The sequence below is a fragment of the Palaemon carinicauda genome, chromosome 8 (genome assembly GCF_036898095.1).
Source record: "Palaemon carinicauda isolate YSFRI2023 chromosome 8, ASM3689809v2, whole genome shotgun sequence".
NCBI classification, from domain to species: Eukaryota; Metazoa; Arthropoda; class Malacostraca; order Decapoda; family Palaemonidae; genus Palaemon; species Palaemon carinicauda.
This window is the reverse complement of record NC_090732.1, coordinates 151,548,170-151,572,210: the sequence shown is the minus strand read 5'-3', so window position 1 is coordinate 151,572,210 and position 24,041 is coordinate 151,548,170. Positions and strand designations below refer to the sequence as shown.

General features: G+C 35.3%; 2 protein-coding genes and 1 long non-coding RNA gene across 3 annotated transcripts; 2 read left to right on the top strand and 1 right to left on the bottom strand.

Annotated features, from left to right (window-relative positions):
• The first annotated feature begins 3,877 nt into the window (after nt 1-3,877).
• On the top strand, nt 3,878-4,243 carry LOC137645495 (involucrin-like). The gene has a single exon (XM_068378301.1). The coding sequence runs from the start codon at nt 3,878-3,880 to the stop codon at nt 4,241-4,243; it is 366 nt and encodes a 121-aa protein (XP_068234402.1).
• A 170-nt stretch (nt 4,244-4,413) lies between these two features.
• On the top strand, nt 4,414-4,824 carry LOC137645494 (involucrin-like). Its single transcript, XM_068378300.1, has one exon. The coding sequence runs from the start codon at nt 4,414-4,416 to the stop codon at nt 4,822-4,824; it is 411 nt and encodes a 136-aa protein (XP_068234401.1).
• Nucleotides 4,825-8,449: 3,625 nt separating this feature from the next.
• LOC137645036 (uncharacterized) lies at nt 8,450-20,570 on the bottom strand. The gene is made up of 4 exons (XR_011045258.1): nt 20,469-20,570; nt 16,389-16,476; nt 11,742-11,829; nt 8,450-9,651 (listed from the first exon to the last, which is right to left on the bottom strand). It is a non-coding gene; the product is annotated as an uncharacterized lncRNA (long non-coding RNA).
• Between the last annotated feature and the right edge of the window lie 3,471 nt (nt 20,571-24,041).

Below are 24,041 nucleotides of genomic sequence, written 5' to 3'. Positions count from 1 at the left end.
TCTCTCTCTCTCTCTCTCTCTCTCTCTCTCTCTCTCTCTCTCTCTCTCTCTCTCTCATTCATAGACAGTACATATACACGCGCACTCACACGCACACATAAATACAAACATCTTCAATGCGGGTTCTTATAGATATTTTACAGAGTAAACTCATGAAAATCCAAAAGGCGTATAAAATTTTCCATAGATTTCCAATTTCAACCCATTAGTAAGAGACATGGATTTTGCAGAAAAGGTAAATTTAACATGTAACTTACAAAACCAGGTTCTCAAATAAGTAAACGTACTCTACTTAAATTGTTAAATAATCCATGTATTAAAGAATGGCTAGCTTTAGTTTTAGTGATTAGTGTTGATTTAGTATTCAAACGTAGCATTCCAAAGGATGCATATTCGAAAACTCTATTGCACAGCTCCCAAGATGACTAGGCTGTCCACGTGTAAGGTGAATGTGTACTTCGGTCCGATCTGACTGTCTGCTGGGGGAAGTAGCAATGGTGGTCAGGGCAGTAGTCTTACACGTCTCTTCTTTTTTACCTGACTCGGCCACGGGCATTAAGTGGCAAGGGGCAGAGATCCAACATGGCTGGCTCTGGGATCTTGGCTAGTTCCTTTTTCTTGTGATTTGATATTTTTTTTTTTTTAGTGTAATATATTCTCCCTATTTAACTGTAATATTCGCTCAAAGTTGCCTGCCTTGATTTTCATATTTCATTCAAAATGTAGTTTCGTTACTCTACCATAAGATTAACTAAATCTAAATGTTGCATTAACTTCAAATGATTTTCATATCCTTGATGCCTTTATTTCATAATAATTGTTGTTTGTAAGATTTATAATAAAGTATTAAAAAAAAAGAGAGAGAGAAGGAAAAGGAAAGCATTCAAGGGCCTGGTAACTTTGCTAGTTCAGAAAAAAATATAATGTAGTCTTACGTTACCAGGTGGGAAAGGGGATGGCCTTGGTGGGCTTTCCTTTTCCTTCTCTTTTTTAAAACTTTATCATAATCTGGTACACGTATTACTTGCATACACTGTCATGGCACATGACCTCATCTGCTAAACTTTGACGTACTTCAAAATGTTAAAGAGAATCATAGAAAACGAGGGGTATATTACCTGGTGGTATTCTTCCCATTTTCTATGACGTCACGGTTTTGGGTGCGTTTTAGTTTTTCAGAAAATGGTCATCTATATATTTTATATGTCCATTTTGTTTTCGTCAATGTCTATGATGTGCATTCATGTTTGAACTGCAAAATTGATTGTACTGGAAACCTGTCTCATGTATGACATTCAATTTTCTACAATAAAAGATGTATACGACATATTTCCTTTGTTTTTACCTCAGCCAAGTTTTGTAGATATGTAATTGAAAAGAAAATAGTCAAGTATAGAGTTTTTGGTAACTTCCAAGAGTAAGCCAACTTTGTTGAAGCGTTTAAATTGTAAAAGCAACTTAATGAAATTGCAAGACAAATCACTATGACCAAATGGAAAAACAATTGAGCAAGTTATCCAACATTTAAAACCCAATTTTGACACAGTATAATGTACTTAGGTACTTTTAAGGGCTTTATTACATTATCAGTCATGATTATACAATATCCGGGTTTGTGCAAGCACATTCTTTGTGAGTGCGTGTGATTGATTGTTTGAAATATTCCATCACACCCACTCACAAAGGATAATATACTTGCACAAACATGGATATTGTACAATCATTTATAGTGTATATAAGCCTCAAGTGACGCTCTCTTCTACCAATAACAAAATGTCCGTTTTCTGTATTAGAGAAAATGGAAAGTGAGCCTAAATGAACATAGGGTACTATGGAGTTTAAGCAGGGTGTATTTTATGAGCTCTCTGGCCCAAATTGGAGAGGATACGGGCATTTACTGGTGCTAGAAGGGGTAGGGGGGCGGGTAGGGAGAACACTCGGGCACATGAACGTTGACTAAGGAGAAACTCTGATATAGATTTTTATTTTTATTTTTATTTAAATTTTTTTTTCTATTCATTTTATGTACATTATATATCATGGAAATAAAAAATACGTAATTTTTGTATTTGGTAATTTATTTATTGTCCATTCCTCAAATTTACATACAGTATTTAAATTTGCAAAGTTTTCTACAAACATGATTAATTTCACAAGTTTCATGCATATGACATACAACTTTCTATACTATAATTTATACAATAGTTATGAGCATTGAGATATTCACAGCCATACTAAAGCTTAACTAATCAATTTCCCAATTTCTGAATTATCAATCTTGCGTCATATTAGGATATCGATTAGTTGAGCATTCAAATGATTGAAGTTTTATCATAGTTCATTCATAAGAACCCTTAAAGTTTATAAAGCTCTATACTATTATTAACTTGGCAACTATCTAAAGTATTGTCAAGATTACTTTAAGTTATTGGTAACTTAATTGTGAAGACCTAACCATACTTTTCTTTAAAGTGGATGGCTATAATTCAACCATTTAGTTTTCATTATTAGGTTACACAAAAAATGCCTAAGTCGGAAGTGTCTTGAAAGAATTATCAAGTTAAGATTACCATAATCGATTTTATAAACCCAAAGCTATCAATATATTGAATAAAAATTATCTAGTGTATTATCAGTCTTGGTTCTAAGTGACTAACAACTCCCAAATAAATCGTCTTTAGGTCTTCACAATTATATTACATTAAGCAAACCCTTAGAATGACAAATTTGCAACTGGAAGCTTCATTACTTACTGGTTGGTTTCAAGTATTCCAAATGTCCTACCGCTTCGTGATTACAAGGTCTAATTCCCTAACTTTTCATATAGCCTAATTAGGATAAAACCTAATTAAAACAAAACCTAAGAAAGATAAAACCCAATTGATCTAAAGCCTAATGATAACTATAGGAATCCGTTTATTTTATGATTTCTTGCAACAACTGACAGACTCCCTACCTTGACACAAGACCAGACCAGTTCAAAGTCCTCGAATGTTTAGAGAAACTAAGTTTTACTTCAATATCCAAAAATTGCCCAAGACAAAATGATTTCCCTAAATATCCCACCAATGGATTTTTGTAAATTTCAAATACTTATAATAACGAAATTAATTTATTGAAAAGAATCTCCCTTAAGAGGTTCCCTTTTAGGATTTCCACTAAACAAATTCTGAAATATATTGGAATTCTTTCTAAAATCCTTCCCTCAAGTTTCCTTGTGGACGAAATTCCTCTTCTAAATATGTTTTCCATCTCTGTTCTAAATCTTTCTAAATAAAACCAAGTTTACAGACTTTGCCCTCAATATTCAAACATTTTTTAAATTAAATACTTCCCTCAGACATTTCATTTAAGGACTTTCCCACTAAAGCCATTACTTTCAAGGGTTTGCTTAAGAAGTTCATGGAAATTTGCATTGGAGCTTGAAAACTATGCTATCGACAAACTATACATTTAGTCATACTCTACTTACGATGTAGAAACAAACTGAAGCCACTTGAACAATTTAGACACTTGAAACCATATTGTATGTATAAAAACTTTATCTAAAAAGCAATTTTGTCCCTCTAAGGTACATGGTTACTTTAAACAAGACTTAGACGTCTGACTGTATTATAGATTAAATGGCGAAATTTACATAGCCATACCATACCAAATGTCCAACAATCCTTTAGAGAATTTTTAAACCGGAAAGGAAATTAAGAGATAATTTAGTGGTGATTTTTATTAAAAATGGTTGAACAATTTAAATTTGGTGGATTATAAAATGAGTGAGCAAGAGAACGGCAGTGAGTGAGAGGGCAAGAGCGAGGTAGCAGCAAGAGGACAAGACCCTAGCAGTAAGCAAGGCAGCAAGAGCAAGGCAGTGAGCAGGGCAATGAGTGAACAAGAAGGCAAGAGCAAGGCAATGAGTGAACAAGAAGGCAAGAGCAAGGCAATGAGTGAACAAGAAGGCAAGAGCAAGACAATGAGCGAACATGAAGGAAAGAGCAAGACAATGAGCGAACATGAAGGCAAGAGCAAGACAATGACCGAACATGAAGGCAAGAGCAAGGCAATGAGTGAACAGGAAGGCAAGGGCAAGGCAATGAGTGAACATGAAGGCAAGGACAAGGCAATGAGTGCGCAGGAAGGCAAGGGCAAGGAAATGAGTGAACAGGAAGGCAAGGGCAAGGAAGTGAGTGAACAGGAAGGCAAGGGCAAAGAAATGAGTGAACAGGAAGGGAAGCGCAAGGCACAGTGAACAGGAAGGGAAGACCAAGGCAATGAGTGAACAGGAAGGGAAGACCAAGGCAATGAGTGAACAGGAAAGGACGACCAAGGCAATGAGTGAACAGGAAAGGACGACCAAGGCAATGAGTGAACAGGAAGGCAATACCAAGGCAATGAGAGCTGAAAGGCAAGACTAAGGCAATGAGTGAACAGGAAGGCAAGAGCAAGGCAATGAGTGAACAGGAAGGCAAGAGCAAGGCAATGGGTGAGCAGGAAGGCAAGAGCAAGGCAATGAGTGAACAGGAAGGCAATACCAAGGCAATGAGTGAACAGGAAGGCAAGAGCAAGGCAATGAGTGAGCAGGAAGGCAAGAGCAAGGCAATGAGTGAACAGGAAGGCAAGAGCAAGGCAATGAGTGAACAGGAAGGCAAGAGCAAGGGCATGAGTGAACAGGAAGGCAAGAGGAAGGTAATGAATGAACAGGAATGGAAGACCAAGGCAATGAGTGAACAGGAAGGCAAGAACAAGGCAATGGGTGAGCAACATCAAGGCATAGAGCGAGAGGGCAAGAGCAGTGCAGCGAGCGAAAGAGCAATAGTAAGTGAGGGTTAAAACAAGTAAAAGCTAGAGGGCAAGAGCAAGTCAAAAAGCTAGAGGGCAAGAGCAAGGCAGTGAGCCAGAGGGCAAGAGCAAGGCAAATCTAGAGGGCAAGAGCGAGTCAAAGAGGGCAAGAGAAAGTCAAAGTTAGAGGGCAAGAGCGAGTCAAAACCAGAGGGCAAGAGCAAGGCAGTGAGCCAGAGGGCAAGAGCAAGTCGATTGCTAGAGGGCAAGAGAAAGTCAAAAGCTAGAGGGCAAGAGCAAGTCAAAGCTAGAAGGCAAGAGCCAGTCAAGAGCTAGAGGCCAAGAGCAAGTCAAGAGCCAGAGGGCAAGAGCAAGTCAAAGATAGAGGGCAAGAGCAAGTCAAGAGCTAGAGACCAAGAGCAAGTCAAGAGCTAGAGACCAAGAGCAAGTCAAGAGCAAGAGGCCAAGAGCAAGTCAAGAGCTAGAGGCCAAGGGCAAGTCAAGAGCTAGAGGCCAAGGGCAAGTCAAGAGCTAGAGGCCAAGAGCAAGTCAAAGCTAGATGGCAAGAGCAAGTCAAAGCTAGATGGCAAGAGCAAGTCAAGAGCTAGAGGCCAAGAGCAAGTCAAGAGCTAGAGGCCAAGAGCAAGTCAAAGCTAGAGGGCAAGAGCAAGTTAAGAGCTAGAGGGCAAGAGCAAGTCAAAGCTAGAGGGCAAGAGCAAGTCAAAGCTAGAGGGCAAGAGCAAGTTAAGAGCTAGAGGGCAAGAGCAAGTCAAGAGCTAGAGGCCAAGAGCTAGAGGCCAAGAGCAAGTCAAAGCTAGAGGGCAAGAGCAAGTCAAGAGCTAGAGGGCAAGAGCAAGTCAAGAGCTAGAGGGCTAGAGCAAGTCAAGAGCTAGAGGGCTAGAGCAAGTCAAGAGCTAGAGGGCTAGAGCAAGTCAAGAGCTAGAGGGTAAGAGCTAGGCAGTAAGCCAGAGGGGAAGAGCAAATCAAAGCTAGAGGGCAAGAGAAAGTCAAAGCTAGAGGGGAAGAGCAAGTCAAAAGCTAGAGGGGAAGAGCAAGGCAGTAAGCCAGGGGGCAGGAGCAAGGCAGTGAGCCAGAGGGCAGGAGCAAGGCAGTGAGCCAGAGAGTAAGAGCAAGTTAAAGCTAGAAGGCAAGAACCAGGCAGTGAGCCAGAGGGTAAGAGCAAGCCAAAGCTAGAAGGCAAGAACCAGGCAGTGAGCCAGAGGGTAAGAGCAAGCCAAAGCTAGAAGGCAAGAACCAGGCAGTGAGCCAGAGGGTAAGAGCAAGCCAAAGCTAGAGGCAAGAGCAATTTGAAGCAAGAAGCAAGAACAAGTCAAACCTAGAGGGCAAGAGCAAGTCAAACCTAGAGGGCAAGAGCAAGTAAAAATCAGAGGGGAAGAGTAAGGCAGTGAGCCAGAGGGCAAGAGTACGTTGAGTGCCTGAGGTTAAGAGCCAGTCTCAGCTAGAGGGCAAGAGAAAGTCAAAGCTAGAGGGCTAGAGCAAGTCAAAGCTAGAAGGCAAGAGCAAGTCAAGAGCTAGAGGGCAAGAGCTAGGTAGTAAGCCAGAGGGGAAGAGCAAGTCGAGAGCTTGAGGGCAAGAGCAAGTCAAATCTAGAGGGCAAGAGCAAGTCAAAAGCTAGAGGGAAAGAGAGTCAAAGTTTAGAGGGCAAGAGCGAGTCAAAGTTAGAGGGCAAGAGCGAGTCAAAACCAGAGGGCAAGAGCGAGTCAAAACCAGAGGGCAAGAGCAAGGCGGTAAGCCAGAGGGCAAGAGCAAGGCGGTGAGCCAGAGGGCAGGAGCAAGTCAAAGCGAGAAGGCAAAAGCCAGGCAGTGAGCCAGAGGGCAAGAGTAAGTCGAGTGCTTGAGGGCAAGAGTAAGTCGAGTGCTTGAGGGCAAGAGCCAGTCAAAGCTTGAGGGCAAGAGCCAGTCAAAACTAGAGGGCAAGAGAAAGTCAAAGCTAGAGGGTAAGAGCAAGTCAAAGCTAGAGGGATAGAGTAAGTCAAGAGTTTGAGGCCAAGGGCAAGTCAAGAGCTAGATGCCAAGAGCAAATCAGGAGCTAGAGGCCAAGAGCAAATCAGGAGCTAGAGGCCAAGAGCAAGTCAGGAGCTAGAGGGCAAGAGCAAGTCAGGAGCTAGAGGGCAAGAGCTAGGCAGTAAGCCAGAGGAGAAGAGCAAGTCAAAGCTAGAGGGCAAGAGGAATTCAATAGTTAGAGGGAAAGGACAAGTCAAAGCTTGAAGGCAAGAGCCAGGCAGTGAGCTAGAGGGCATGAGCAAGTCGAGTGCTTGAGGGCAAGAGCAAGTCAAAGCTAGAGGGTAAGAGCAAGTCAAAGCTAGAGGGTAAGAGCACATCAAAAGCTAGAAGGCAAGAGCAAGTCAAGAGCTAGAGGGCAAAGCACGGCAGTGAGCCAGGTGGCAAGAGCAAGTCAAGAGCTAGAGGGCAAAGCACGGCAGTGAGCTAGAGGGCAAAGCACGGCAGTGAGCCAGAGGGCAAAGCACGGCAGTGAGCCAGAGGGCAAAGCACGGCAGTGAGCCAGAGGGCAAAGCACGGCAGTGAGCCAGAGGGCAAAGCACGGCAGTAAGCCAGGTGGCAAGAGCAAGTCGAGAGCTTGGGGGCAAGAGCAAGTCGAGAGCTTGGGGGCAAGAGCAAGTCAAAGCTAGAGGGCAAGAGCAAGTCAAAGCTGGAGTGCAAAATTCTAGTCAAAGGTGGAGGGCAAGAGCTAGTCAAAGCTAGAAGGCAAGAGCTAGTCAAAGCTACAAGGCAAGAGCTAGTCAAAGCTACAAGGCAAAAGCTAGTCAAAGCCACAAGGCAAAAGCTAGTCAAGATCTAGAGGGCAAGAGGTAGGCAGTGAGCTAGAAGGCAAGAGCAAGACAAAGCTAGAAGGCAAGAGCAAGACAAAGCTAGAAGGCAAGAGCAAGTCAAAGCTAGAAGGCAAGAGCAAGGCAAGTGCAAGTAAAAGCTAGAAGGCTAGTGCAAGGCAGTGAGCCCGATGACAGGGGCAAGGTAGTGAGCCAGAGGGCAAGACCAAGGCAGTGAGCCAGAGGGCAAGAGCAAGGCAGTGAGCCAGAGGGCAAGAGCAAGGCAGTGAGCCAGAGGGCAAGAGAAAGTCAGAGCTAGAGGGCAAGAGCAAAGCAGTGAGCCAGAGGGCAAGAGAGCAAGGGGAGCCTTGAGAGCAAGAGACGAAAAAATATTTGAAGCTTATTTAGGCTTTATACTTTAGTTCACAGAGTAATAGTTGCTTTATCAATAGCTTTAGTATAATTGTGTCCAGTAAAGTTTAATGAAATTATGAGAGCATTACTTTAAAATAATTTTGGTGTTGAAGTTAGAAAATTTCATTAGTCACGCTTAGTTTTTATATTTCCTTTATATAAAATGGAAAAAAGAAAATTTCAAAAATCCAAATAAACATTATACATGGAGATAGAAAGGATTGATTGCAATTGTCCTAATGCAAGCAATATATACAAAAGAATGATAAATTATATGAATAACAATTTTGAATAAACTTTTGAAGTTGGCAAGATTTTTTTAGCAAGATATTTGATCGGATTGAATTTATATAAAAATGGTTTTAAGATATAACGTCAAGACTAAAACATGCTGAAATTAGATGGAGAGAGATGAAAGAAAAGATGCAATGGTATAGCAACAAAGTGTAAACATGGTTGAATTAAGACATTCATTATCATATTGTAAATTTAATGACAGTCAAACGTAAAAGTCACATGTTCAGAGTAGTGTACACAGTATTACAAGAAACATGTTGAGGAAACTGACGCTTGCCTCTATTCTTATGAATTAACAAAGAATTACGTAAAGTTTGTGTAGTAAATATGTAAATTTATGAGTAAGTTTTTTCAAACCTTCAGGCGAAAGTTTCCTTACATGACCAAGATATCTACAGAATTTGCAATTCTCAAATATGTCATTTATATGCAATAATTCATGCAAGTCATCTGTAGAAAACTTGTACTTTTATATACCTATATTTATATTTAGGTTAAATCACTAACAAAACTGGCAGTCTATGAGGCTTGAGCAAATTAAGATGTCAAAGTTTTCAAGGAAACTACTTTCTAATTCCGGATGTAGATAATAGCAATACGGTTACCCAAAGCTATATCAAATTTAAATAAATCATATGCTACAGAAAATATTTACTCTATCCATACTAACACTTTGTAAGATATGTAACCAAACTCAATGAAAATGCTGGCACTCAAAATTTTTACATCCTAAATCTTCAAAGATTAGATTAAGATCCTCAGAGGGGAAAATTATGAAGAAATCAAATATGGTTACTAAGAATTACGACGATTTACTAATTGGCTGGTCATCCATTTAGTAGCTACATGGTACTTTAAACAATCATTTAAAACTAATAAAAAAGAATTGACTGGAAAAAGAACCAATGGCAAAAACCTTTATACTTCAAAATCTAATGACGTCAATGATCCTAACGAAGCTAAAAACTAATGACGTTAATGATCCTAAGGAAACGCTATTTTTTTTTAAGACTTTAATGAAAATTCTAGAACTTTATATGAAAAATAGATTTAAATAAAAAAAAATTTGAAAATGATGAAAATTAGCTTTAGGCCTCTAATATGACTTAACACCAGTCTCAAGCCTGATATGATTGCCAGCTCTTAACGTTCAAGGAATTTAAATGAGTATTGCAATTCTAAAGCTTAAAATCGTATAATATGAAGTTATTTTTTTCTGCATGAGAGCTCTTCGTGCATGTGTTGACTAGTTGCAGAAGATATCTTCAAGTTTTCTATTCATTCTCAAGGAGTTGGTGGCACTTCATCATCTCAGGGTCTCGGTAGAATTTCATAAGGGACCAGAACTATTCCCTCCACAGCTACATTTCTTACCAACCTGTGAAAATAAAATATAAGATTAAATTATGAGCCAAATGTTATTAACAGATACCTGTTATGCATGTTAATTTTTTTTTTAAATGCAACTGACCTACATTTATAATGGTTAAATAATTTTTAAAAATTGCAACTGACCTACATTTATCTTTTTAAGACTATCGAATCAGATATCACCTTATACATATACCCCTTTAATATATATTCGTGGTAATGTATCGTAGTAACATGTTATAATTAATTTCACTACCACCATTGAATATCTATATCGATCTAGTTCCTGACGTAGCTTCATCAGCTAATAAGCAAAATCTTAACACTGTAACTAAACTACTTCAATTTAGTACTAAAATAGTCTATTGATACAATTTGCCAACTCTATACCATGACTTGTATAGGTCTAACACAATACAACAATTAGCATAAGCTAAAATCATATAGTCTAAATACTTCATCATCCTCCTTTTATTGAACCAACCTATTACTGTATATTTAACTCGATTGGCAAGTAGTTTCAACAATTCTACTAAATTTCACGCCTACTTACAGCTTGAATAGCATTAATTTTCCTTCAATATATAACCCAATCAGTTTTACTGTAGCCAATCAACTAAATGTTACTATCCCGATTTCTTAATTCAAATAAGTAAAACTTGCTATCTTAATTTAGTAGAGAGAAACCATAGTATATGACCACTGTCCCCTGACTACCCTGTTACGCTAATCCACGTGATTATTCTAATTTTTTTTAGAGGGTATTTTACAGTAGCGCAGTAAACATTACATGGTATCTTACCTTATCACTATCTTGGAAATCTAAACTTAAACTAAGATATTCTATCTAAACGTAATCCAAGAAATATCAAAATTTTATATTTTCAAAATATTAGGCTGAAAAAGTTATCCTGATTTTGAGTAATAAATTTAAAGTTGAAAAAGATTTGTTTTTGTTTTAACTTAAAGCCAAAATGTTCAATTCAGGGAAGATTTAAAGAAAAATTAAAAAAAAAAAAAAAGATTTATAACTGCATAACTATGCTGATATAACAATTTTCAAATTAAATTATATAAATTACAATATGAAATTTACAATACTCCTCATCAGTCCTATCCTGATCTAACTGGACTTATCGACAACCAAAACAATTAACAAATAGGACTATCAAAACTATACATTAATCTGGTGACAAACCATGACTAGCATTCATCAGCAAACTAAACTAATTTGTCGGGAAATAAAGTCTGATCCTTAAGCCATTGACAAAATTGACAGAAAAAAAAAAATAAATTAAACAGTCCTTTGACAAATACCACCCTAATTTATTTCAATGGCTAAGTGACCCAACAGTATTTTGATACTAATCACTGAAAACCCAAATCCAATATGTCCATTAATGGACCATATCAAAACTTGCTTTACTCTAAGCTGAAACACCAGTTTACTTGACAAATTTCTGAAGTGACAAATCTTCTAAATCATGTGATTGGTATAGATTTTTCTTCAGCAAATGGCCTACCCTGTTTTACTGTAGTCTTAACTTAACGGGTACTTAAACTAAATCGAAAAGACTAAGATTATATTAACACCGTTGACTAATAAAAGTATTTGCAATACATTAACCTTTTACTAATTAAAGTACTATCATACAGTACTTAGACTTTTACTAATTAAAATAATTTCATACAATGTAACTTTCTAATTTATGTTATTTCTCCCATTTATTGAGAACCACGACAAATTTAACTATCAAGAATGTGGACTCAAACTGTCATCCATCTAACAATCCAGTTTACCAAGTAATTGTGTTGTTTGAGTTTGGAAAGTTAATAGTCTATGAAATTATGAAATATTAGAAGTTCTTAAAAAAACTTCATGGTGTTACTACGAATTCTTAGAAATTGGACAACTTTCACTCTGATTTGAAAATATTTACTTGTCATTGATATTTAATATTTGTTTAAAAAAAAGATACATTAGTAGTTTTTAACCAATAAAGATTTAAAAAAATCATTGATTAATCTTAAAGATATTGTAGATTACGCTGTCAACACTTCCAGATACCATGTTTAACAAAGCTAAACTTAATTTACCTTATGATTTTCCATTTTGTGCCTATCAAGTTTCTTAAGACATTAACACATCAGTCCTTGATTGGAAGTGTACAAGTTCAACCCATACCTGCAAAAGAAAATTGAAATTAAATCTTGAAATGTTGTACATAATCCGTAGTTCACCAATTAGATAACGAAATTATGCTTAATTAGCTGAACTATCAAATTTCTCCCTTCTGCCTTTCCTTAAGTTGGGATATTCATGCAACTTTCCCTAATAGCCACAAGTTCTTTTTATAAATTAGAACTTAAAAAACTTGGTAATCGTCTTCTCATTTATACGGCAACCAGTATATAAACTATAAACTCTTCCCTACTGGTTACCCCCCCCCCCCACACACACAAAAAAAAAAAAAAAAAAAATTAAGTCAGGCTCTACGGTAAATTCTGTTCTACCTTGTAATTATTGCTGCCATACCACATCATGCCTTCAGCTGAAAAGTTCAATGTCCGGAAAAAGTATTATAATCAAATTCCATTCTATATTTGGTACAATTGTTTTGCGCACTGCTCTTGGTATAACGCCATTTTTGTTGTTAATCCAAATTACAAGGAAATCTGTCAATGAAAACATCTGGATGGGGAGGATCTAATATCCTACACCTACTGAGGATCATGCCGAGTTTTATTAAGGTTTTAACTTCCTCCCTCTAATAATTACACCACACCAATTTCATAAGTATTCCTGTTTAGTAACTAAGGTCTACCACCATAAAATGATTTCTAGGCTTTGTAATCTTATTATTTGTGCAAGGAAACCAGGTATTAGGGCCTAGAGCAGTGGTTCCCAACCTGGGGGAAATTTCCCCCAGGGGGGAAATTTGAAGCTTCCAGGGAGGAAATAATTACACTACCTACTAACTAAAACAAGTGGAAAATGTCCACATAGTATGTGGGGCAATTTGTTGTTAGCCATTCAATTGTGATATGATCCTATTTCTCACTGACATGATATTCAAGGGGAGAATTGGAATATCATACCCATTTCTGAGGCAGGTGAGTGGGCATGAGGGCTGGGCGGGGCATGAAGGGGGAAATCTGGATGGTTGAACTGGGTGCTGGGGGGAAATGACAGAAAAAAGGTTGGGAACCACTGGCCTAGAGGGTCATTCAACACTGACATGCCACATGGAACTCCACAGTCGCTGTAAGGAGGGGCAGACATTGGGAAGTCAGTTGGGAGAATATGGCAATAGAGATACTGAGGCTAAAACGAGAATGCAATTAGCTGCCAAAAGGAAGCTGCAAATACCAAGTAATATATACAGTTCACCACCGAATTGCAATGATGGCACTACAACCCTATGAGCGTGTTAGAAGAAAAATTTTCGAGGCTAGTCAGTTGTTGGAGCAACAGCAGCTGAATTGAATAAAATGCATTCAGTGCAGACAGATGTGTTTGGCCATCACTAACAAAATGGAAGCAGTGAGAATTGGCAGTAATAGTAATGTTACCGACTGAACAATATGGTAAAATCTAGCTAACTCAAAAAAAGAAAAAAACTTCAAAAGGCAAAAGACGTGTAAAGTATATATCCGATGGAGTATCTAACCAATCCTCAAATCTCCACAATCGAAAATACTATTACAGCATAACTGGGTTATAAAACAGTTTGCAATTTATTTCCTTGGGGAAAATTCATTTAGTCCAAAAATTTTCACACGATTGCTTCTTGCACATTCTAGGATGGTCAATCGAACTACACTTCATGTTCAGAAATTTAAAAAATTCACGATTAAAGGATACCTTAAACCTCTTCTGGTGATCCAATGACTGTTTAGCGTCCACCCTTCTTGTAACCGTAAGTGCTGCGAGTGAATGATTTCGCGGAAATATTCGCTAAAAGTCATAGAGCCATTTTACGTAAATAAGATAGGCATCTGAATACAGATTTTGGTAATAATAGAAAGCTATTCACTACATAGTTAGTGCGCAAAATGATAGAATAAAATTACGCTCAACGAAAGTCAGATAGCTTTCCGCTTTAGCAAATTTATGCAAGCATGGAGAAAGTTTTCTTACACGGGTCTGTGCGTTTTTAAATGCTTGTAATTGTCACATTGCGTATACCATTTGAAAGCGCATTGTCACGTTGCGTATACCATTTGAAAGGGCATTCTGTGTCAACTCATGGTATACGGTAAAATGTAAATCTACGAATATTTTCATATGAAAAAACTTTTATAAACTTGAAAGACACTGTCCATCTTAGCGCTACAATTACTGACTGTTATTCAGGTTTTACATGGGAAATCTATTCAGCTTTCCATTGCAATATTAATTTTCCCAGCATTATTCATTACTTGACTTCTGCAAAATGGCAGAAGGCATGGATACGCTAACACCAGCTATTATCATCATTCCTAGCCAAGCTACAACCCTAGTTGGAAAAGCAAGATGCTAATAGCCCAAGGGCTCCAACAGGGAAAAATAGTCCTAGTTATACAGGTTAAATATAAAAGACACATTCAACTGACCTACATTTATAATGGTTAAATAGTTTTTAAAATTGCAACTGACCCACTTTTATCTTTTCAATAATATCGAATCATATATCACCTTATATAAATGCCCCTTAAATATATATTCGTGCTAATATATCGTAGTAACATGTTAAAATTAATTTCACTACCACCATTATCTATATAGATCTTTAGTTCCAGTAACAAGCATATCCTGACGTTACCTCATCAGCTAATAAGCAAAATCTTAACCCTGTAAACTACTACAATTCAGTACTAAAATAGTCTATTGATACAATTTACCAACTCGATACCATGACTTGTGTAGGTCTAACTCACATTAATACAACAATTAGCATAAAATAAAATTACAGAGTCTAAATACTTCATCCTTATTTTATTGAACCAACCTATTTTATTGAATCAACCTATTGTATTTAACTCAATTGGCAAATAGTTTCAAACAATTAAACTAAATTTCACGCCAACTTACAACTTGATTAGCATTAATTTTCCCTTAATATATAACCCAATCAGCTTTACTGTAGTCAATCAACTAAATGTTACTATCCCGATTTCTTAATTCAAATAAGTAAAACTTGCTATCTTAATTTAGTAGAGAGAAACCATAGTATATGACCACTGTCCCCCGACTACCCTGTTACCCTGTTACTTTTTTTGGAGGATATTTTACAGTAGCACAGTAAACATTACATGGTATCTTGCCTTATCACTAACTTAAACATTACATGGTATCTTGTCTTATCACTATCTTAAACATTACATGGTATCTTGCCTTATCACTATCTTAAACATTACACGGTATCTTGCCTTATCACTATCTTATACATTACATGGTATCTTGCCTTATCACTATCTTATACATTACATGGTATCTTGCCTTATCACTATCTTAGAAATCTAAACTAAAAGATAAAATTTCTTAACGTAATCCAAGAAATGTCAAAATTTCATATTTTCAAAATAGGCTGAAAAAATTATCCTGATTTTGAGTAATCAATTTAAAGTTGAAGAATATTTTTTGTTTTTGTTTTAAACTTCAAGCCAAAATGTTCAATTCAGGGAAGATTTAATGAAAAATTTAAAACAGGATTTAATACTGCATAACAACTATGCTGGTATAACAATTTTCAAATTAAATTATATCAATATAATATAAAATTTACAAGACTCCTCATCAGTCCTATCCTGATCTAACTGGACTTATCGACAACCAAAACAATTAACAACTAGGACTATCAAAACTATACTCTAATCTGGTGACAGACCAAGACTTGCATTCATCAGCAAACTGAAGTAATTTGTCGGGAAATCCAAGTCTGATCCTTAGGCCATTGACAAAAAAAAAAAAAAAAAAAAAAAAGGCAGACAAATACCATCCTAATTTATTTCATTGACTAAGTGACCCATCAGTGTTTTGACAATAATCCACTGGAAGCCCGAATCCAATATCTGTCCATTAATGAACCATATCAAAACTTGCTTTACTCAAAACCAGTTTACTTGACTAGTTTGTGAAGTGACAAATCTTCTAAATCATGTGATTGGTAGATTTTTCTTCAGCAAATAGCCTACCTGTTTTACTGTAGACTTAACGAGTACTTAACTGACTAAATCGAAAGACTAAAATTTATATTAACACCGTTGACTAATAAAAGTATTTGCAATACATTAACCTTTTACTAATTAAAGTACTATCATACAGTACTTAGACCTTTACTAATTAAAATAATTTCATACAATGTAAATTTCTAATTTATCCTATTTCTCCCATCTACTGAGAACCACGACAAATTTAACTTTCAAGTAAATGGGCTCAAACTGTCCTCAATCTAACAATCCAGTTTACCAAGTAATTGTGTTATTTGAGTTTGGAAAGTTTATGAACTTATGAAATATTAGAAGTCATTAGAAAAATTTCATAGTGTTACTACGAATTTTTAGAAATTGGATAACTGGCACTGATTTTAAAATATTTACTTGTCATTAATATCTAGAATTTGTAATTTCCAAAAAAAAAGATACAATAGTAGTTTTTAACCAATAACGATTTAAAAAATCATTGATTAATCTTAAAGATACTGTAGATTAAGCTGTCAACACTTCCAGATACCATGTTTAACAAATCTAAACTTAATTTACCTTATGATTTTCCATTTTGCGCCTATCAAGTTTCTTGAGACATGAAGACATCAGTCCTTGATTGGAAGTGTACAAGTTCAACCCATACCTGCAAAAGAAAATTAAAATTAAATCTTGAGATGTTGTACATAATCCGTAGGTCATCAATTAGATAATTAAATTATGCTTAATTAGCTGACCTATCAAATTTCAATATACTGGCTAACTATTCTCTCCCTTGTGCCTTTCCTTAAGTTGGGATATTTATGCAACTTTCTCTAATAGCCACAAGTTCTTTTTATAAATTAGAACTTAAACTTGGTAATCGTCGTCTAATTTTTAAGGCAACCAGTATATAAATTATAAACTCTTCCCTACTGGTTCCAACCCCCACAAAAAAAAAAATAAATAAATAAATTAGTCATAGGCTCTACGGTAAATTCTGTTCTACCTTGTAATTACTGCTGCCATACCACATTATGCCCTCAGCTGAAAAGTTCAATGTCCGGAAAAAGGATTATAATCAAATTCCATTCTATATTTGGTACAATTGTTTTGCGCACTGCTCTTGGTATAACGCCATTTTTGTTGTTAATCCAAATTACAAGGAAATCTGTCATGAAAACATCTGGATGGGCAGGATCTAATATCTTACGCCTACTGAGGATCACACACTTTTATTAAGGTTTTAACTTCCTCCCTCTAATAATTAGTTTAGTAACTAAGGTCTACCACCATAAAATAATTTTTAGGCTTTATAATATTATTTGGGGAAGAAAACCAGCTATTAGGGCCTAGAGGGTCATTTAACACTGACCTGCCACTTGGAACTCCAGAGTCGCTGTAAGTAGGGACAGACATTGTGAAGTTAGTTGGGAGAATATGGCAATAGAGATACTGAGGCTACAACGAGAATGCAATTAGTTGCCAAAAGGAAGCAGTAAATACCAAGTAATATATACAGTTCACCGACGAATTGCAATGATGGCACAACAACCCTAAGAGGGTATTAGGAGAAAAATTTTCAAGGGTAGTCAGTTGTTGGAGCAACAGCAGCTGAATTAAATAAAATGCTTTTAGTGCATATAGATGTGTTTGGCCATCAATTGAACAAAATGGAAGCAGTGAGAATTGGCAGTAAGAGTAATGCTACTGACTGAACAATATGAAAAAATCTAGCTAACTCAAAGAAAAAACCTTCAAAAGTCAAAAGACGTGTATAGTATATATCCGATGGAGTGTCTAACCAATCCCCAAATGTCCACAATCGAAAATACTATTACAGTATAACTGAGTTATAAAACAGTTTGCAATTTATTTCCTTAGGGAAAATTCATTCAGTCCAAAAATTTTCACAAGATTGCGTCTTGCACATTCTAGGATGGTCAATCGAACTACACTTCATGTTCAGAAATTTAAAAAATTCACGATTAAAGGATACCTTAAACCTCTTCTGGTGATCCAATGACTGTTTAGCGTCCACCCTTCTTGTAACCGTAAGTGCTCCAAGTGAATGATTTCGCGGAAATATTCGCTAAAAGTCAGAGCCATTTTACGTAATTAAGATAGGCATCTGAATACAGATTTTGGTAATAATAGAAAGCTATTCACTACATAGTTAGTGCGCAAAATGATAGAATAAAATTACGCTCAACGAAAGTCAGATAGCTTTCCGCTTTAGCAAATTTATGCAAGCATGGAGAAAGTTTTCTTACACGGGTCTGTGCGTTTTTAAATGCTTGTAATTGTCACATTGCGTATACCATTTGAAAGCGCATTCTGTGTCAACTCATGGTATACGGTAAAATGTAAATCTACGAATATTTTAATATGAAAAAACTACTGTAAACTTGAAAGACACTGTCCATCTTAGCGCTACAATTACTGACTGTTATTCAGGTTTTACATGGGAAATCTATTCAGCTTTCCATTGCAATATTAATTTTCCCAGTATTATTCATTACTTAGACTTCTGCAAAATGGCAGAAGGCATGGATACGCTAACACCAGTTATCATAATTCCTAGCCAAGCTACAACCCTAGTTGGAAAAGCAAGATGCTAATAGCCCAAGGGCTCCAACAGGGAAAATAGCCTTAGTTATACAGGTTATATATTTAAAAAAAACATTCAACTGACCTACATTTATAATGGTTAAATAGTTTTTAAAATTTCAACTGACCCACTTTTATCTTTTCAATAATATCGAATCGGATATCACCTTATATAAATGCCCCTTAAATATATATTCGTGCTAATATATCGTAGTAACATGTTAAAATTAATTTCACTACCACCATTATCTATATCGATCTTTAGTTCCAATTACAAGCATATCCTGACGTTACCTCATCAGCTAATAAGCAAAATCTTAACACTGTTAACTACTTCAATTCAGTACTAAAATAGTCTATTGATACAATTTACCAACTCGATACCATGACTTGTGTAGGTCTAACCCACATTAATTCATCAATTAGCATAAACTAAAATTATATAGTCTAAATACTTCATCCCTATTTTATTGAACCAACCTATTGTATTTAACTCAATTGGCAGATAGCTTCAAACAATTAAAACTAAATTTCACGCCAACTTACAACTTGATTAGCATTAATTTTCCTTTAATATATAATCCAATCAGTTTTACTGTAGCCAATCAACTAAATGTTACTATCCCGATTTCTTAAATCAAATAAGTAAAACTTGCTATCTTAATTTAATAGAGAGAAACCATAGTATATGACCACTGTCCTCTAACTATCCTGTTACCCTAATCCACGTGATTTTTCTAACTTTTTTTGGAGAGTATTTTACAGTAGCACAGTAAACGTATCTTGCCTTATCACTATTTTAAAAATCTAAACTTAAATTTTAAGATAATATTCTGTCTAAACTTAATCCAAGAAATGTCAATTTTATATTTTCAAAACATTATGTTGAAAAAAATTATCCTAATTTTGGGTACAGTAATTAATTTAAAGTTGAAGAATATTTTTTGTTTTTGTTTTAACTTAAGCCAAAATGTTCAAATTAAGAGAAGATTTAATGAGAAATTTAAAAAAGGATTTATAACATTCTCAAAGATGATTATACCAATACAATATAAAGTTTACTAGTCTCATCAGTCCTATCCTGATCTAACTGGACTTATCGACAACCAAAGCAATTAACAAATAGGACTATCAAAACTATACCTTAATCTGGTGACAAACCAAGACTTGCATTCATCAGAAAACTAAACTAATTTGTCGGGAAATCCAAGTCTGATCCTCAAGCTATTGACAAAATTCACAGAAAAAAAGCAGTCCTTTGACAAATACCATCTTAATTTATTTCAATGACTAAGAGACCCATCAGTGTTTTGACACTAATCCACTGAAAGCCCAAATCCAATATCTGTCCATTAATGAACCATATCAAAACTTGCTTTACTCTAAGCTGAAACACCAGTTTACTTGACAAATTTGTGAAGTGACAAATCTTCTAAATCATGTGATTGGTATATATTTTTCTTCAGCAAATAGCCTACCCTGTTTTACTGTAGTTTTAACTTGAGTACTTAACTAAATCGAGACTAAAATTTATATTAACACCGTTGACTAATAAAAGTATTTACAATACATTAACCTTTTACTAATTAAAGTATTATTATACAGTACTTAGACCTCTACTGATTAAAATAATTTCATACAAATTAACTTTCTAATTTATCCCATTCTCCTCTTTATTGAGAACCACGACAAATTCAACTTTCAAGAATGCGGGCTCGAACTGTCATCAATCTAACAATGCAGTTTACATAGTAATTGTGTTAAATATTTGTGTTTGGAAAGTTAATAGTCTATGAACTTATGAAATATTAGAAGTTCTTAGAAAAACTTCATGGTGTTACTACGAATTCTTAGAAATTGGACAACTTTCACTCTGATTTGAAAATATTTACTTGTCATTGATATTTAAAATTTGTAATTTCAAAAAGATACATTAGTAGTTTTTAACCAATAAAGATTTAAAAAATCATAGATTAATCTTAAAGATACTGTAGATTAAGCTATCAACGCTTCCAGAAACTATGTTTAACAAATCTAAACTTAATTTACCTCATGATTTTCCATTTTGTGCCTATTAAGTTTCTTGAGACATTAAGACATCAGTCTTTAATTGGAAGTGTACAAGTTCAACCCATACCTGCAAAAGAAAATTAAAATTAAATCTTGAGATGTTGTACATAATCCGTAGGTCATCAATTAGATAATGAAATTATGCTTAATTAGCTGACCTATCAAATTTCAATATACTGGCTAACTATTCTCTCCCTTGTGCCTTTCCTTAAGTTGGGATATTTATGCAACTTTCTCTAATAGCCACAAGTTCTTTTTATAAATTAGAACTTGAACTTGGTAATCGTCGTCTCATTTTTAAGGCAACCAGTATATAAATTATAAACTCTTCCCTAATGGTTCCAACCCCCACAAAAAAAAAAAAAAAAAAAAAAAAATAAATTAGTCATAGGCTCTACGGTAAATTCTGTTCTACCTTGTAATTACTGCTGCCATACCACATTATGCCCTCAGCTGAAAAATTCTATGTCCGGAAAAAGGATTATAATCAAATTCCATTCTATATTTGGTACAATTGTTTTGCGCATTGCTCTTGGTATAACGCCATTTTTTTTTTTTTTTTTTTTTTTTTTGTTAATCCAAATTACAAGGAAATCTGTCATGAAAACATCTGGATGGGCAGGATCTAATATCTTACGCCTACTGAGGATCACACACTTTTATTAAGGTTTTAACTTCCTCCCTCTAATAATTAGTTTAGTAACTAAGGTCTACCACCATGAAATAATTTTTAGGCTTTATAATATTATTTGGGGAAGAAAACCAGCTATTAGGGCCTAGAGGGTCATTTAACACTGACCTGCCACTTGGAACTCCAGAGTCGCTGTAAGTAGGGACAGACATTGTGAAGTTAGTTGGGAGAATATGGCAATAGAGATACTGAGGCTACAACGAGAATGCAATTAGTTGCCAAAAGGAAGCTGTAAATACCAAGTAATATATACAGTTCACCGACGAATTGCAATGATGGCACAACAACCCTAAGAGGGTATTAGGAGAAAAATTTTCAAGGGTAGTCAGTTGTTGGAGCAACAGCAGCTGAATTAAATAAAATGCTTTTAGTGCATATAGATGTGTTTGGCCATCAATTGAACAAAATGGAAGCAGTGAGAATTGGCAGTAAGAGTAATGCTACTGACTGAACAATATGAAAAAATCTAGCTAACTCAAAGAAAAAACCTTCAAAAGTCAAAAGACGTGTATAGTATATATCCGATGGAGTGTCTAACCAATCCCCAAATGTCCACAATCGAAAATACTATTACAGTATAACTGAGTTATAAAACAGTTTGCAATTTATTTCCTTAGGGAAAATTCATTCAGTCCAAAAATTTTCACAAGATTGCGTCTTGCACATTCTAGGATGGTCAATCGAACTACACTTCATGTTCAGAAATTTAAAAAATTCACGATTAAAGGATACCTTAAACCTCTTCTGGTGATCCAATGACTGTTTAGCGTCCACCCTTCTTGTAACCGTAAGTGCTCCAAGTGAATGATTTCGCGGAAATATTCGCTAAAAGTCAGAGCCATTTTACGTAATTAAGATAGGCATCTGAATACAGATTTTGGTAATAATAGAAAGTTATTCACTATATAGTTAGTGCGCAAAATGATAGAATAAAATTACGCTCAACGAAAGTCAGATAGCTGCCCACTTTAGCAAATTTATGCAAGCATGGAGAAAGTTTTCTTACACGGGTCTGTGCGTTTTTAAATGCTTGTAATTGTCACATTGCGTATACCATTTGAAAGCGCATTGTGTCAACTCATGGTATACGGTAAAATGTAAATCTACGAATATTTTAATATGAAAAAACTACTGTAAACTTGAAAGACACTGTCCATCTTAGCGCTACAATTACTGACTGTTATTCAGGTTTTACATGGGAAATCTATTCAGCTTTCCATTGCAATATTAATTTTCCCAGTATTATTCATTACTTAGACTTCTGCAAAATGGCAGAAGGCATGGATACGCTAACACCAGTTATCATAATTCCTAGCCAAGCTACAACCCTAGTTGGAAAAGCAAGATGCTAATAGCCCAAGGGCTCCAACAGGGAAAATAGCCTTAGTTATACAGGTTATATATTTAAAAAAAACATTCAACTGACCTACATTTATAATGGTTAAATAGTTTTTAAAATTTCAACTGACCCACTTTTATCTTTTCAATAATATCGAATCGGATATCACCTTATATAAATGCCCCTTAAATATATATTCGTGCTAATATATCGTAGTAACATGTTAAAATTAATTTCACTACCACCATTATCTATATCGATCTTTAGTTCCAATTACAAGCATATCCTGACGTTACCTCATCAGCTAATAAGCAAAATCTTAACCCTGTTAACTACTTCAATTCAGTACTAAAATAGTCTATTGATACAATTTACCAACTCGATACCATGACTTGTGTAGGTCTAACCCACATTAATTCATCAATTAGCATAAACTAAAATTATATAGTCTAAATACTTCATCCCTATTTTATTGAACCAACCTATTGTATTTAACTCAATTGGCAGATAGCTTCAAACAATTAAAACTAAATTTCACGCCAACTTACAACTTGATTAGCATTAATTTTCCTTTAATATATAATCCAATCAGTTTTACTGTAGCCAATCAACTAAATGTTACTATCCCGATTTCTTAATTCAAATAAGTAAAACTTGCTATCTTAATTTAATAGAGAGAAACCATAGTATATGACCACTGTCCTCTAACTATCCTGTTACCCTAATCCACGTGATTTTTCTAACTTTTTTTTGGAGAGTATTTTACAGTAGCACAGTAAACGTATCTTGCCTTATCACTATTTTAAAAATCTAAACTTAAATTTTAAGATAATATTCTGTCTAAACTTAATCCAAGAAATGTCAATTTTATATTTTCAAAACATTGTTGAAAAAAATTATCCTAATTTTGGGTACAGTAATTAATTTAAAGTTGAAGAATATTTTTTGTTTTTGTTTTAACTTAAGCCAAAATGTTCAAATTAAGAGAAGATTTAATGAGAAATTTAAAAAAGGATTTATAACATTCTCAAAGATGATTATACCAATACAATATAAAGTTTACTAGTCTCATCAGTCCTATCCTGATCTAACTGGACTTATCGACAACCAAAGCAATTAACAAATAGGACTATCAAAACTATACCTTAATCTGGTGACAAACCAAGACTTGCATTCATCAGAAAACTAAACTAATTTGTCGGGAAATCCAAGTCTGATCCTCAAGCTATTGACAAAATTCACAGAAAAAAAGCAGTCCTTTGACAAATACCATCTTAATTTATTTCAATGACTAAGAGACCCATCAGTGTTTTGACACTAATCCACTGAAAGCCCAAATCCAATATCTGTCCATTAATGAACCATATCAAAACTTGCTTTACTCTAAGCTGAAACACCAGTTTACTTGACAAATTTGTGAAGTGACAAATCTTCTAAATCATGTGATTGGTATATATTTTTCTTCAGCAAATAGCCTACCCTGTTTTACTGTAGTTTTAACTTGAGTACTTAACTAAATCGA

Coding starts and splice junctions, on each gene's coding strand:
- LOC137645495 (XM_068378301.1), top strand. CDS start 3,878: ATGAGTGAACAAGAAGGCAAGAGCAAGGCAATGAGTGAACAAGAAGGC.
- LOC137645494 (XM_068378300.1), top strand. CDS start 4,414: ATGAGTGAACAGGAAGGCAAGAGCAAGGCAATGAGTGAACAGGAAGGC.